The sequence below is a fragment of the Amborella trichopoda genome, chromosome 5 (assembly GCF_054954075.1).
Source record: "Amborella trichopoda isolate Santa Cruz 75 chromosome 5, AtrichopodaSantaCruz75HAP2 v2.0, whole genome shotgun sequence".
NCBI classification, from domain to species: Eukaryota; Viridiplantae; Streptophyta; class Magnoliopsida; order Amborellales; family Amborellaceae; genus Amborella; species Amborella trichopoda.
In genome coordinates this window covers 20,334,836-20,351,797 of record NC_142340.1, presented here as the reverse complement: position 1 = coordinate 20,351,797, position 16,962 = coordinate 20,334,836, and the positions used below count along the sequence as shown (strand labels likewise).

The following is a 16,962-nucleotide window of genomic DNA, read 5'->3' as shown; positions in this document are numbered from 1 at the left end:
TGGCGGAAATCTTTAGAATGTTTCTATTTTTGACAATCATCGATCCAAATAGATTGGATTTTAAAACTTAAAGAGAAATGATCCAATGCAACCATTGTATTATAGTATAATGCAACGGTGTATTGGCACAATCCTATCTACTAAATCAAACTAAATCTAAGTACTTGAATATCCATTTGAATAGTCATTTTAAATTTTAAATTCAAATTCAAATTTAAATTTCATTGTTCCTCTTTCCCTTTCTTCAATAATTCAAACCGAGATGTCGCCCTCTTCAACATCTAAATCCCTAAACTCTCTCCCTCTCTATATGAGGCAAAAACCCTAAAGCACTGATCTCCCTCCTTGACAATCCAACGGTGTATTGTTGGATGAACCTGCAAAATACCTCAAAATGGATCAATCAACTTGTGAAGATTGAAGAACCTTCGAAAACGTACCAATCAAAATCAGATCAAACCCTCTCACCACCTCAATTTCAATTGACCAGTTGTTCTATTGATAAGCAAGGATGAACTTAATGTGGCACGGCGGCTCTCTTGCAGTTTGTTGATGAGCATGGGCAGTGGATGTCCTATCTGAGTGCTCTTCACTATACTCACTGCGGCTTTAGTGCTTATTTATGCAAATAATTTGTTCTATGAAGTTCTGTAGTGGAAATGGAAGCACAAATGAATTAGTCATCTATGTCTATTAGTGACATCTTTCCATGTTATAATGGGGATGTGAATATTTTCCTTGTTTTCATGTTGTAGGAATCAAATTGTAGTGTTCTGCTGGCTTAGTTGATGCATCAAAAGAGTAGTTTAACCTTTGAGGTTTACAAAGCAACATTTCATTCCTTTCCAGGTCCTCTATGATATGGGTGTTGTTTCAATAAAAGAGCCTTTCCAGTGTATTATTAATTAGGGGATAATATTTGGAGAAGTAGGCATTGAGTCGTCAGTTTGTGCCCACTTTTGTTAAATCACCCCTTATGTTTCTGATGGTTGAAGTGACAGGTTGAATATATCGCAAATAGAAACCAGAAAGGAAGATTAATATCTGCTGACAATATTAAGGATAACGTTAAGTACCACCATGAAAGAATACCAGAGGATAAAGTATGCCAAACTATCTGTGGAAATTTTTTTTTGCAATAGGTGGTGAAAATCAGGTGACTCTTATGTGCTTAAAGAGGAGCCCAACATCTGTTTAAGTGCAAGGGCATATAAGATGAGTAAAAGCAGGGGAAATGTAATCAATCCAGATGATATTGTTACTGAATATGGAGCGGACTCTCTTCGTCTATATGAAATGTTTATGGGATCTTTGAGGTAGTCTATATGAAATGTTTATCACAAGACACTTCATGATAAACCTATGTAAAACAAGTGTAAATAATTGGTAGAGGAAATAATTTCAGCAGCATAGTGTGGCTTCATTGATTTCATATTCTCAAGTGTAATCAATGCATTACATGAATCATATAAATCAAATGATTGCCATCACAGTTGCAAATAAATGCAGTAAAAAGAAACATGTATGGGCTGAGAAAAGAAGTAACTAGCTCAAGATCTAGTAAAAGAGAAGGCAATACTCTATACAAAAAGTGGTACCCCTAGGAAAAGGGTCATATGTACAAAAAATGGTGCTTGAGACAGCACTCTTTACAAAAAATGGTGCTAATGAGAGTACATTGCACAACCAATAAAAGTAAAAAAAAAAAATGTGGAGCGAAGTACAAAAATATTGATTAACTTCCACCAAAATCCCTCAATTCTTGATAAGCTGATTTTCATGAGAGCAAGAGCAGTTTCAACTTTTCTGGTTTTGCTTATTCAAGGGCATTCTTCCTCTTATCTCATAATATGTGATTGATCTTTATGAATTCTCCACACAAATTCAATGCTCGTTGCAAAGCACAACTGATTTGTCATTCCTTATTTGCCAGCTTGGGACCATCCATGACAAGCTTCCTTGCAATTCCTACCACCAAAAAAGAAAATCACGAGTCAAATTTCTACACAAGAATTACCGTTGAGATTTGTTTTCGTTCTTTTTTTCAATGTTTAGATTTGGAATGTTTTCAAAGATTTGGACAAACAGTCAGAGTTAAAAGACTATAAACCAAGCAGAAAAATGTTATTAATATATGATCCAAATAAATTCAAAAATGAAATACCTATGGTTTCAAAGGACATGAAACTCAAATCAGCACTACCACTCAAACTCATAATTCATACTAGCCGCAGCACATTAGATCCAATATCCCCAAACATAAGAAAACATATAACATCATTTACTAGAAATTGCACACAATATAACGCATTTGAACTATAATGGAAACAGATGGAGAGAGAGTGCCCTTGGTGGTCATGTTGGAGCGAGAGAGTGACCCTCTTATCATCATAGGCAGAGAGAACCCAATCACAGTGAAAGTTTGTTTTTGAGTTCAAAATTTAAAATTTTCATTTCAAATATGAAAATAAATAACAATTGGCATATATATCAGCCATTAGCCTACTATGTCAAAATTAAATGAATTATTGTGGATCACCATCTACCTGGTAATTACAATACATAAACTTTATCAAGGAACATGGCAACTGAGCATGTCTACTTATTACCCTTTATAAAATGGATTCATGTGAAATAGTGACACAGAATCACTTGTACCAAAATATGGGGAAAAAAAAAAAAAAAAAAGGGAAAACAATGAGGTCAATTTTCATGCTAAAATTACCCAACATGTCCAAAACCTTCACTACTGAATCTCTTTCTCTAGAATTTTTATCTAATAAAAGAAACTAAAACTCATGGAAACTCAAGAAATGATGAAAAAATCTGAAATAGAAACACCTAGTTTTAAATTATTAGACTGATTTTCTTCCAAAAATTCAATGTTTTTTAAAATCAAGAAGGTCTAAAACATTTGCATCCAAAAAATACAATACCTGATGTAACTTGGATTTAATATCCTTCCAATTTTTAGTGCCACCATGATTCGCATAATCTTCTACATATGCAAGTATTTGGATATCAAGCTTCAGCTTCAATTGACATTGAGATGGTGAGAGGGTTTGAACTGATTTTGGTTCTTCATTCTTCACAAGTTGATTGATCCATTTTGAGGTATTTTGCAGGTTCCTCCAACAATATTCATAGTCGTTCACAAAAATCAACGACTTGCATCTTGTGCTCTGCATCCATGAGAAAGAAAGAGCAGGTTCGTCCAACAATAATCATAGTGGTTCGCAAAAATCAATTACTTGCAACTTGTGCTCTGCATCCATGAGAGAGAATAGGAGGATGCAACGAGAGAGTGTAGTAGGAGAGAGAGCCTCATGGTTAGAGAGAGAAAGCTGGATCGTCATGGTGGGAGATCGGTGCTTTAGGATTTTTGCCTCATATAGGGAGGGCAAGAATTTAGGGATTTAGATGTTGAAGAGGGTGACGGCTCGGTTTGACTTATCCAAGAGAGGGAAAGAAGGGCAGTGGAATTTGAATTTGAATTTAAAATTTAAAATGATTATTAAAATGGATATTCAAGTGCTTATTTCAGCCATTGGATTTAATTTGATCTAATAGATAGGATTTTGCCAACACACAGCCGTTGCATTGGATCATTTCTCAAACTTAAAAAGTGATGTCGTGCAAAAGAATATTAGGACCATTCAATTAAAATCTTTATAGATATTTTTAAAGCTTCAAATTCTAGAATCCGGTGCAGAAATAAAATAATAAGTCATTAACAAAATTTGTGGGGGCAGAACTACATTTTCCTACATGGTTTAAAAATGTATCTCTACCGAGTTTAGAAAATCCGTGAACCCATAAAAACCACACCCTAATTGAGCTTGCTCACATAAATAGCATCATCTCTCGCTGTTTTCCACACTGGAAGATGAGGTAAAAGGAAGGCTATTATATGTTGAGACCACTGCTTTCTTATGCAAGATGTCACCTTTTTATATAAAATGTCACAAAACACAAGCCTTGAAATGTAACTCTTTTTCTTTTGGGTGTACTCATGAGACTTTCCATTCACTTTCAAAAGTGATATGCACAAGCAAAAATATGAACAGTCTTTATATAAAAAATAAAAACTATTGACTAGCATGTAATACTTTATGTCTCATCTTTCGGCCAATGCATTATCTCCAAAAATCATTTTCTCAATAAATATGATGAAAATGCACTTCCATATTGAAGATCACGTCCTCAAAAACTGCGGCAAGAAACCATATAATGGTTTGATTCAGGCCACTCCACTAAATGACATCTTTGGAGGCACCTTCCACCATCACCTTCTAGAAGTTTTCTTGAATTAGATGGAGGCCTTGCTCTTGGAAGAAGGTCTCTGCTTCATTAGCATAACACTCTAAAAGAGGTCCAAAATATGTGTCAAAGCATGAGCAGAATGGTCCCTTATCATACCATCGACACTACTGAGGGAACCTATAGGTTGGACCTTAGATTTCTTGATAATTTTGTACAATCAAAAGAGTTTTCCAGCGGCCAAGTCTAACCCCCACCAGATCTGCCATTGGAAAGTTATGCGTAAATTGTATAGCTTGCTAGTACTAAACGTTGGCAGGTCGCATGGGGACCACAGTACCCTGCATTTAGGGAATATAATTGCCCTCTAAGTAATTATAATTTCCCTCTTATATAGACTACAACTTCAGGTCCAGAAGTTTCTAGAATTATGCAGTCATCCAAAGATTTCAGAAATTTACAAAAGACCATAAGGCCTCTACATGTCAGTTAAAGAGTGGATCCCAGAAGTCCTGTGCATGAAGCTTGGAGGAGGCTGTATGTGGCTAGAAGACGGTCACATGCTACCAACAATTCAGCTCATGTGGCTAACTTTAGGCCGCATACAGCCAAGATTGAGTGCATGTGGCCTAGTTGTGGTCGTATGCAACCTCATCATGGCCATTTACAGCTTCATTTATGGACCAGCTTAGGGATGCATGCCAAATGCATCCTGGACCCTATGATCTCATATCTTTCGACCTGAACCATCCATATTTAGCTCTAGGGTCACAACCCTCAAGATATAAATAATCACCTCCCACGCAGCGATCCAACAATTTATCATGAGCTTGACAGAACAGTCCCTCATCACAGAACATAACTGCCAGCTCTAAAACACGACCCTCAGTTCCGATACTACAACCATACCCCTAGAACAGCCTTACTAATACAACACTCTTTCCAACTCAATTACAGCAAGAAAAGATGATAAAAAATACCTCATAACGTCCTCAACAATATTTCTATTCAATTAAACACCATAAGATTGCATACATACAAGACAATTTGTACTTATACACAAAATTCAGCCATGTAAAATATTGAATTACATCAAAAAAAAGTACATAGAATTATAATTCAAATGCAATCTCATCAAACACTTTCACAAATGTGTGTGTGGAGACATAAATTATGAAAAACTTGTAGACACCCTATTTTAAATCTGACAAATTCTATGGTTTCCTGAACCCTTATGTAAACAACCTAAGATTTTCTTCGGGCCAGTGAACACTCGGGGAGATAAGGAAGAGACACACGTGGTCGTGGGAGTGGTTGCCGCCGTGTATGAAGGGAGGCAACGCCGATTGTGAAGAGAGAGAGGCAACACCAACTGTGAAGAGAGAGGCAACACTGGCTGTGAAGAGAGAGAGGCAACGCCGGCTGTGAAGAGAGAGAGGCAACGCCGGCTGTGAAGAGAGAGAGGTAACTCCGGCTGTGAAGAGAGAGAAGGCAACGCTGTGTATGTCACCGCCGTGCATGGTCAGTGACTGCCACCTGCTGAGTGCATGCTGCCACTCATGCCACTTGTCCAGTTGCATGAGTAGGTGTTTGCCACATGCCAGCTCTTGTACTTAAGCCCTCTTTCTTTTCCTTACGCCACTCACACTCATTCTCTCTCTACCCAAATACCATTTCTCATCACGTAAGTGGATTTAGAGACTATGAATCACTACTTTTATTCAAGCATGAAATGTAGAATAGTATAATGTAGACAAATATGTATGGATGTGTAAGAATAAGCCTGAATTTTAGGACTAAAGTGTTAGAATTCACGAATGATTGAGCTATGCTAATTGTGAGAAAGTTTCAAACACCCCTCCCCCCCCCCTTGTGAATCTAGTTTAAGTTGAAATGGGTTTTGTGTATTGCTCATGCTTGGGTATGTCGTAGAATTGGGGAAATGAGTTGGGAAATGCAATTTCCAGGAACTGTGGATGGTTTTGTATCAATTCGTTTAGTGACTAAATGGTGTCCGAATGGACTCAAATTAGTTTTGAAGGAGAGATATACTTGTCTACTACAACTTTTATTCCTGTACTATCTTGAAATTCTTCATATTTTAAGATTTACCCTCCAGAATGTGTGAATATGTCACTGTTAATTGACAGCAGAAATTTCCAGCAGCTGTCACCTATGTTGTATCGAGCTTTCGACCAATCAATAAGTGTCCAAATACCTCCAAATCATCTCCATTTGAACTGTGTGTTTGTCTGTTACAATGTTTATATTCAAACTTTTTTTAAATTTTCCATGAATGAGAACCTATACTACAAAATATGCCAGTAGGTCACCATGGACAGTTTTAATAAATTACAAAACTGATGCCTCTGTTGCCATGAATTTTGACCAACTAAATGAAGTTTGTTTTCTTTCAAAACACTGTCCTTTGAGATATTTATGAGTAATATTGAAATCACATGTTTAGAAATTTTCAAAATTCTTCCTAATTTGAGAGTTATACGATTAAATGCAAAGATATGTTACTGTGGATAGCTTTCATGGAAACTCAGAACTGATGTCTCCGTTGCCACCGATTTCGATTGACCAAAATAAATCCATTTTCTTTCAAACCACCACCATTTGAAAGGTTTATAGGAATAATTAAAGTTGCATGTAAAGAGTATCTTGAAAACCCGCTAGTTTAGAAGTTATGCCTTTCTAAGGGGAGTATATCACTGTTGGCAGAACTACCCGGGAATTGTGCTTGCAAAGTGTGAATGCTAATTAGTGAATGCTATGTAATATTCATGTAATGAATGTGAATGCTAATGAGTGAATATTATGTAATATTCATGTGATGAATGTGAATGCTAATTAGTATTCATGTGGTGAATGTGAATGCTAATTAGTGAATGCTATGTAATATTCATGTAATGAATGTGAATGCTAATTAGTGAATGCTATGTAATATTCATGTGAGGAATGTGAATGCTATTTAGTGAATGCTATGTAATATTCAAGTGATGAATGTGAATTCTAATTAGTGAATGCTATGTAATATTCAAGTAATGAATGTAAATTCTAATTAGTGAATGCTATGTAATACTCATGTGATGAATGTGAATGCTATATGATGAGTGCCAAATGATGAATTTCATGTGTTAATCATGTAATGGCTGTTATGTGTTTGATAATTGTAAAAGCGATTTAAGTGACGTTACGCACGGGTCACCCGTGGTAGTATGATAGTGAGGCCGGCAGTGTTCCCCAACTCCCTATGATAGGAGGGGAGTTGGTTGGAAGTGTAATGGGTGGGTCGCGCCCCCCTAATTTCTGTGCATTATAAAAAGAGTAGTGAACCGTGCCTTGTAAGGCAAGTGTCTAACAAAAGCCCCAAAGCGCGCTGGGGACTGTATGTGTGAGTATGAGGGCATTACTGAACGGGTCACTCATTGTCATTGCCCTCCCTCCTTAGTGATGGTAAAAGTCCTAAACAATGGGATTCGCTTGGCCTGATGAATAGGGCTTCTATTTCGAGAGTAGGTGAATTAGGGAGCGAGTGGTTAATGTTAAAAGTGTGAATGTGAATGATAATAACCATGTTGATTAAATGATAGCCACGACATTTGATATGCCATCTGTGATAGATATGTGGATAAGATTGCTAAATTTGAATGCTATCTCTATTGTGATTGCTCATAGTTGAAAGAATTATTCATGACATTTAGATGTTTTTATAGCTGATGCATAGTAGCTAGATTCTCTTACTGGGCTTTGTAGCTCATTCCTATATTGCTTTTTCAACCCCGTAGAGTAGAAGTCACAGGTCCATATTAGGCAGTTGGGAGGGCGTATTGGTAGCCGAGGTCCTGCATTTTCCAAGAAGACTTTTTGCTAGTATTTGTTTATCAGCCGTGGGCCATGCACGTGTTTGTAATGAAGTTACAATTTTTTGTATTTAGGCCTTCGGTGAACAATTGTATTACTCCAAGTTGTATCTGTAATAATTATAAGTTTCAGTTTTATTTATATGTGTGTAGAGTTTCTTTATCTTTCTTGTGATTTGCTTTGATTCTGCATTTTTTTATATGTGTTGATGCCACTCCCACATGAGTGATGTATGCAACCTCACGTCGCAATCCCGCACTCTATCACCCTCCAATTTGGGTACGGTAGGGGTCAGGGGGCGGGGTGGTGACAGTTATGGTATCAGAGCCGCCAGGATAAGATTTTTGGCCTAGGGGATTCTAAAAGTGTATGTAGAATAGTTTCTAGAAAGATTAGTGATTGGATGTTCTTGTGCTAGGTTGAAGAGAAGATGACGAGGACTCGTGCTAACAACGTGAGCTCTAGTAATAAGAATACAGGTGCTTTCGGAGAGTTCTTTAGGACACTTGGGGCCATGACCCAGATCATGAAAGATAATATGCCGGCCCCATCCACACCTGCCCCAAACCTAGCTGATAGTGAGTTGATTGAAAGATTCAAGAGGTTGGCACCTCCTACATTCTTAGGGCATGGGGGTGTAGAAAAAGCCGAGAAATGGAAGAGACAGGTGGAGAAATTTCTAGAGGTGTTGCAGTGCTCGGATGAGCAGAAAGTCAGACAAGGAGCCTTCATGCTTGAATGGTAGGCTGAATATTGGTGGAACTTAGTTAAGCAGTCTTAGAGGGAATCAAGGACTGAAGCCACTTGGGACAATTTCCTGGTGGCGTTCGATGAAAAATACTTCCCTGAGTCAGTTAGGGAGAGAAAAGAAGTCGAGTTCATTGAACTTCAGCAATGGAGGTTAACAATTCAGCAATATGCCATCAAGTTTGTGGATCTTTCACGATATGCACCTCACATTATTAATACAGAGGTGCGAAAGGCGAGTATATTTGAGAGGGGCCTTCGACTAGATATTAGAGGAAGAGTGTTATCGGCCAATATTAAGTTGTATGCTCCACTAGTAGACCTCGTGATGAACATTGAAAGGGATTGTGAGAAGTTTCGCATGAGGAAGGAAGGAAGGGCAAGACCCGCTCAGTCAGGAAATATTGGGAAGAAAGTTCGGCCACCCTCGAAGAAAGACTTTAGAGGAAGACCCTATCCAGGCAATCGGAGAGCTCAAAAGACTTTTCCGAGCAACAAGGGGGATAACCTAGACCCAACTTTTTCATACTGTGGATGGAGCAATCACACTGAAGCTGAGTGTTATAAGAAGCTGAATATGTGCCTTAAGTGTGGCAAGCCCGACCACTGGAACCGAGATTGCCCCATGATAATGCTGGAAAACCGACCGAAGACTCAAGATCGGGTATTTGCATTGACAGAATAAGAGGCCAAAGAATCTACCTCAGTGATCAGAGGTACGCTTTTTGCCTGTGATAGAGAAGAAAAAATCTTGATTGATCCCAGTTCCTCTCATTCTTTCGTTGCACCGCATTTTACATGTCTTCTAAATGTTAAACCTACATGTCTTAATTATACACTAGTAGTGCACACACCTGTGGGAGATTCTGTAGAAACTGATAAGGTATTCAAGCCATGTGAAGATTTGATAGAAGGATGTGTTTTACCTGCAGACTTAATATTATTAGATATTCAGGATTTTGATGTTATTCTGGGTTCGGACTGATTGTCCACCCATCGGGCTACTGTTAACTACCATGTTAAGACCGTGGCTTTTAGGCTCATCAACCTGAATTACACTTTGTGGGCACTCCAGACATTTACCCTCTACAACTTATTTCGGCCCTTTGGGCTTCCCGCCTCCCAACTAAAAGGTGTGTGGGGTATTTAGCTTGTGGAGTAGAGAATTAAGGTGTCCAATCCAAGTTAGAAGACATCCCAGTGGTACGAGAATACCAATAGGTGTTCCTTGAAGAATTGGCCTCCTTGCCTCCCATAAGAGATATAACATTTGAAATAGATGTGGCCTCTGGTATTATTCCCATCACTAAAGCCCCATATAGGATGGCCCTAGCAGAATTGAAAGAGTTGAAGGAGCAATTACAGGAACTATTGGATAAGGGGTTCATCCAGCCTAGTGTGTCATCTTGGTGTGCACCAGTTTTGTTTGTGAAAAAGAAAGATGGATCCCTGAGGCTTTGTATTGACTACAGGCAATTAAACCAAGTTATAGTGAAAAACAGGTATCCCCTACCCAGGATTGATGACTTTTTTGACCAGCTGCCAGGGGCCCAAGTAATTTCAAAGATCGATCTTCGATCGGGTTATAACCAATTACGGGTCAAGAAGGAGGATGTTCTCAAGACCGCGTTTAGAACCCGATACGACCACTATGAGTTTCTAGTAATGCCATTCGATTTAACTAATGCCCCTGCTGCTTTCATGGATCTAATGAACACAGTGTTTTGACCTTTTCTGAATGATTTTGCTGTAGTCTTTATTGATGATATTTTGGTATAGTCAAAGAATATATGAGAGCATGAACAATACCTGAGAATGGTCCTTCAAACTTTAAAGTCGGAGAAATTGCACGCCAAGTTGAGTAAGAGTGAATTTTGGCTTCCTAGTGTGACCTTCCTGGGGTATATCATTTCTAAGGATGGGATCGCGGTCGACCATTCTAAGATTGAAGCCGTGCTTAAATATCGAAGGCCAACAAATATAACTGAGATATGAAGTTTTTTGGGGTTGGCAGGATACTATAAGCTTTTTGTGGAAGGGTTCTAAAAAATAGCACTTCCTCTGAGTCGTCTGACCTAGAAGAATGTGAAATTTGTGTGGTCGGACGATTGTGAGGAAAGCTTTCAAGAATTAAAGAAGAGATTGACCACAACCCCGATACTAGCCCTGCCTAAAGGGAATGAGGACTTTGTAGTCTTTACCGACAACTCTCAGAAAGGTCTAGGGGGTGCACTTATGCGGAGGGGAAAGGTCATTGCTTATTCCTCCAGATAATTAAAACCATATGAGAAAAATTATCTGACCCATGATTTGGAGCTTGCTGCTGTAGTATTCACTTTAAAAATCTGAAGACACTACCTCTATGGGGTCCAGTTTAAGATGTTTACAGATCATAAGTGCCTCAAAAATCTATTCTCTCAGAAGGAACTAAATATGAGGCAAAGAAGATATATGAATCTATTAAATGACTATGATTATACCATCGATTACCACCCGGGCAAGACTAATGTTGTAGCTGATGCTTTGAGCAGAAAGCCCATAGTATCAATGACACATTTGATGGTTCAAGAGATGAATATGTTACACGATGTGGTAAATTGACATCCAACTTTACATGTGGGTAATGAGATAGGAATGGCTGCTGGTATAGGGGTAGAACCCCAACTCTTCCAACAAATCCACTTGGCGCAAGAGAAGGATCCCCATCTTATAAAAATTCTGGAAGAGACAAAATTGGGGAAGAAAGATGATTTCTCTGTGAGTAGTAATGGGTTGTTAAGATTCAAAGATTGGGTTTGTGTTCCAAAGGACGAGGATAAACAGAGAATTATTTTTGAGGAAGCACATCGCTCCCATTATTCCATTCATCCTGGGAGTACTAAGATGTATCTAGACTTGAAAATAATATTCTGGTGGAACAACAACAAGAAAGAAGTAGCCCTATTTGTTTCTAAGTGTTTAACGTGTCAACAAGTGAAAGCTAAGCACCAGAGGCCTGTCTGATTGTTATAGCCCTTACTCATACCGAAATAGAAATGGGAATATATTACCACGAATTTTGTCTCGGGCTTACCTAAGACAAACTCTGGACACGATAGTGTTTGAGTCATTGTGGACCGACTGACCAAGGCTGCACATTTCTTGCCGATCCGCACCACCAACACCTTAGATAAATTGGCTCAGTTATACATCAAGGAGATAGCCAGGTTGCATGGTATATTAGCCAACATCGTGTCTGACATGGATACTAGGCTTACTTCAATAGTTTGGACTAGTTTGTAGTCAGCCCTGGGGACAAGACTTATTTTTAGTACTATATTTCACCCCAAACTGATGGACAATCAGAGCGGACCATTCAAATGCTAGAAGATATGTTACGGGCTTGTGTAATTGATTTTAAGGGAAGTTGGGATAGCCATTTACCCCTGATAGAATTTTCTTATGACAACAGCTTTCATGTCAGTGTTCAAATGGCACCTTTTGAGGCTCTATATGAGAGGAAGTACATATCCCCTATCTGTTGGGATGAAGTGGGTGAAAGAAGGCTTTTGGGGCCAGATATTGCTCAAGAGACCTCAGAAAAGATTACCTTGATTCGGGAGAGGCTCAAGATAGCTCAGAGTCAGCAGAAGAGCTATGCTGATAACAGAAGGAGTGATCTTAAATTTGAAGTGGGTGACCGAGTTTTCTTGAAAGTGTCGCCAACAAAGGGCATCATGAGGTTTGGTAAGAAAGAAAAATTGAGCCCATGTTTCATTGGGCCTTTTGAAATTTTGGATTGGGTTGGAAGTATGGCCTATCGACTTGCCCTGCCACCTGAGCTGGCAAACATTCATAATGTTTTTCGTGTGTCCCTATTGAGGAAGTATCTACCAGACCCAACCCACGTTATAAGGTATGAACCAATTCCAGTTCGAGAAGACTTATCTTACATTGAGCAACCAATAGAGATTTTGGATCGGAGGGTGCAAGTATTACGCAATAAAGAAATTCCTCTAGTTCGTGTTTTGTGGCAACACCATTCACAAGATGAATCGACCTAAAAAAGGGAAGATGAAATTTGAAATAAGTATCCCCATTTATTCGAGATGTGATTTTGAGGACAAAATCCCTTTTAAGGGGTGAGTGATGTAACAACCCAAGATTTTTTCTAAGCAGTCGGGGTGATAAGGAAGAGACACATGCGACGGTGGAAGTGGTTGCCGCCATGTATGAAGGGAGGCAACGCTGACTGGGAAGAGAGAGAGGCCACATCAGTGGTGAAGAGAGAGGCAATGCTGGCTATGAAGAGAGAGGCAACGTCGTGTGTGTCACCGCTATGCATGGTCAGTGACTGCCACCTGCTGAGTGCATGCTGCCACTCATGCAGTTGTCCAGCTGTATGAGTGGTATTTGCCATCTGCCAGCTCTTGGGCTGCCACCTCCCATCAAGGGAGTACTTAAGCCAGCTTTCTTTTGCTCAACCCACTCACACTCATCCTCTCTCTACCCAAATTTTGACCCTCTGCACACCTTTACTCCATTAGAGCTTAGCTGTGGGAGCTGGAGAAGACTGTGTAAGAAGGAGTTGGAGACACCATTGGTCAGATGCCTAGATCTCGCTCTTAGATCTAGGTGAACGGGTGCACATGTCTCGGGTTCAGACAGACCCGAGACCTGAGACTGCTCTCTTAGGAACCTTGTTCACAGAACAAGGGAAGAAGCCTAGCTGGTGAGAGAGGAATTTTATTCGTGAGGTGGGGATCAACCTCACCTGGGTCCGTGACTTACTCGGGCTGACTCGGGTGGGCACCCTCTTAGATCACAACGGAAAGCCCCCCACTTGCTTCAACTGGTTTGGAATCGCTTCCTTGAGTTGCAATCTCCTTGTTTTCTATAAAGTACTAACATAGTTAATTTGCAAGACAAGTGGGCCAAGGGACCCACCCATATCTTGGGGTGAACATGCACAGCTGTGCACATTTAGATGGAAAAGAAGGTGAGAAGTTAGGGTGATGAAGAAGAGGATTTAAATAAGGGGAGAACAAAGAAGAGGACTTAACAAGGGAACGAGACCAGCATGGAAGCTGGACCAATACAGTGGCCGACTCGTAGTGGTAGCAAGATGGGCACGGTAACTTAGACCAGCGCGACGACAATACTACTCAAAAACCAAGGTCGATATGACTGTCCTAATCTTGTGTGGCAACAAGACGGGCATGGTACTCTTGACTAGCACGACGACAATATTGCCTGACAGCCAGATGCTATGACAGTGCTAAACTAAGTCTATCCTTTAGTCAAACAAGAAGAGAAGTAAAGGAAAGAGAAGAGAGCGAAGAGAAGACGCAAGACGAAGGAGTAAGAATGTCTCAGTGGCATTAGGCATCTCCACCTATAGCTAGGGAGTAACGGTGTCGTGGCCCTTGGATGGCGCTGGACACTACTGCTCACGGCAGAGGGGTGAGTAATGAACCAAAAATGGAATTGGCCATCATCGTCGATGACATGAGAAAGCAGGAATGACCCTTTGCAGGCAGCGATATATATCACCGTTTGAGATAGACACATAGCTCAAAAGAGAGGCCTACAAAGGATGGTAAGCATTGATGTCTGCAACAGAGGCGAAGCATGGATGATACCCCCATGGGCGGCAGTAAGCATCGCCGTTTGTGATAGGTGTGGGACACCAAAGACACGGCTGCAAACAGTGGTGATCGGCGTCGTTTGCGACCCGTTAAACAAAAGAAATATAGTTCACGATCGACAATGCATCACCGCGTGTGACATCAATCCTGGAACGAAAACAGGAGCCCGACCCATTGCTTGAGTACAGCCCGGCTCACCATGTGCTCCTTCAGAAGGTTCTACACACAACAACGACTAACACCGTACGTGAACTATGTTGAGGGAAAGAGACAAACGAAGAGAGAAGGAAAGGGAAAGAAGTTTGTGCATGGAGCTGCCATCACCATGCGCGACCTACGAAACCAAAGGAGGGGGGAAGAGAGAATAGGGAGAGAAAAGAAAGAGGGAGGAGAAAGTAAGAGTCATGCACGGCACTGCCACTGCCATGCATAGCCTCTGAGAAAGACTTAGCAGAGAAGAAGAAGACAGACAAAGAAGAAGAAGGAGAAGAAGAGAGAAAAAGAAAACTGAAGAGAGAGAAGAAGGGAAGGGAGAGAAAATACCTTGAAGATATGAGGGGTGCCACTCTAAACTTTCTCTCTCCTCTCTCCCTCCAAGACGTGCTTAAGAGAACTCAAGAAGAAATCCTTAATTTTTATTGATCAAAAGTTGAATCCTTGTACAACGTTTTTGAGATAGCTAAAGTTCTTTTTTTTTTCTCAATGACATGTAGCGTCTATTTATAGACTAGGGCTAAAACGTGGGTGGATTACCCAAAACTAACCCTAATTCATGACAATTACAATTTATTTGAATTTAAAAAAAAAAGAAAATAGGGTGAAAAATGACTGATTTGTCTATACCTAACAATTGGGAAAATTCTAAAACGGTCCCTGCTGAGAACCAGGGACCTTTTTAATTCTTCTCAGACGATTCATTGACGATCCAACATCCGAATGAACAAAAGATGATTGCCATTGTGTAGGGCTCGATGCCACGATCATTTTGATAATAAATTTAAGCCATGAATCAAACTTTAAAGGCATGATCACGTTTGAATAGATCTTGAAAATTTTTGATTGATAGTGTGCCTTCATATTAATGTTTTCCTTTAATTTATTCACTGAATTGCACTAAGCATGTCAGGACGATCGGGTTGCAACAAATGATACGCGATTTGGTGCCCGAATGAATATTTGACAATCTTGAACTTTTGGCCAGAATTTAGAATTCTGGCTACCGGAATCTGCAGTGACTTCAACTGAATCTTGTGCGAAATGTGACCATTCATCACTCGCGATGTTCAGACCAGTGATAGCCACAAACATTATGCATGCGATGCAACTGGCCTCACATCAATCGGGCTCGCGGGCGCTATGATATGTCCGCTCAAATAATCGAGGGTACTGCTGAAAATCTGCAACATGTTTCTCCAAATCACGATCTTCTCTCTAGCTTTTCTCCTTGCTAGGACATCGTCACGGGAAGTACCACATATCAAAAAATTTTCTATTCTTTTACCCATCACTTCTTCCTGGAGTGTCTGTTTAAGCTGAAATTTGACCCTTGGAGGTTTGCAATCATCTCGGATCCAATGGCTATGGTCCCACAACCTTTTTATGCTCCAAAAGTTTATATGGGTCCGTTTCAGGGTGTTAGAGGCTAAATCTACTGAAATGTTTCTTCGTCTACACTGCCTTAGACATGTCAGAATGCAACGAAACTTCACATGAGGCTTTTAGGAATCCTTATGAAGATCTTGACCTGTTCTGGGGTCATTATGAGATTGTTGAAATTTTCATGAGATTGTTGAAATTTTCACTGTTTGTTAGGCTTTATTGACCGACTTATCTCTTTTATTCTGCATCAGGGACCCATGATGCTAAAAAATGTCTTCAACAACCATTTATCATCATGTAAGTGAATTTAGAGACTATAAATCACTACTTTTATTCAAGCATGAAATGTAGAAACATGTGTATGGATGTGTAAGAATAAGCCTGAATTTTAGGAGTAAAGTGTTAGAATTCATGAATGATTGAGCTATATGGTAGCTATCCTTGATTGAATGTATTTTTCAGCACCTTGGTCTCTAGTAGGAAGCAGGTCAATAAAGCCTACAAAACAGTGGAAATTCCTTACAAAACAGTAGAATTCCTGACAATATCAGAATGGCCCCAGAATTGGTCAGGATCATCATCAATACTTCAAAAGACTACTTATCGAGTTTCATCGCGATCAGACATGTCTAATGTAGTGAACGCTAAGAAACAATTTCATCAAAATTGGTCCCTGAAATGGACCTTGTAACTAGAGTCATACTTTTGGTGTGTCAAATAGCTGGGGACCACCGCCATTAGATCCAGCATGGTCGAAAAACTCATATGAGTCAAGTTTCAGCTTAATCGGACACTCTAAGACAAAGTTATAGGTAAAATATCGAAAGGGGGTAGGCCGCACAGTATTCCCAAGTGGCCA

The 16,962-nt window shown here is 39.8% G+C and overlaps 1 protein-coding gene and 1 long non-coding RNA gene across 2 annotated transcripts; one reads left to right on the top strand and one right to left on the bottom strand.

Moving 5' to 3' along the window:
* Positions 1-1,561: 1,561 nt before the first annotated feature.
* LOC105421474 (uncharacterized) lies at positions 1,562-3,442 on the bottom strand. Its single transcript, XR_016055232.1, has 2 exons — positions 2,937-3,442; positions 1,562-1,968 (listed from the first exon to the last, which is right to left on the bottom strand). It is a non-coding gene; the product is annotated as an uncharacterized LOC105421474 (long non-coding RNA).
* Positions 3,443-11,511: 8,069 nt separating this feature from the next.
* On the top strand, positions 11,512-12,920 carry LOC148782009 (uncharacterized). Its single transcript, XM_088866259.1, has 2 exons — positions 11,512-11,762; positions 12,329-12,920. The coding sequence occupies exons 1-2, from the start codon at positions 11,512-11,514 to the stop codon at positions 12,918-12,920; spliced, it is 843 nt and encodes a 280-aa protein (XP_088722385.1).
* Positions 12,921-16,962: the final 4,042 nt, after the last annotated feature.

Bases quoted from the DNA above. Each gene is read 5' to 3' on its own strand.
- LOC148782009 (XM_088866259.1), top strand. From the start codon at position 11,512: ATGGCTGCTGGTATAGGGGTAGAACCCCAACTCTTCCAACAAATCCAC. The intron at 11,763-12,328 runs GTATCTAGACTT...TTATGACAACAG, and splicing joins CATCCTGGGAGTACTAAGAT to CTTTCATGTCAGTGTTCAAA.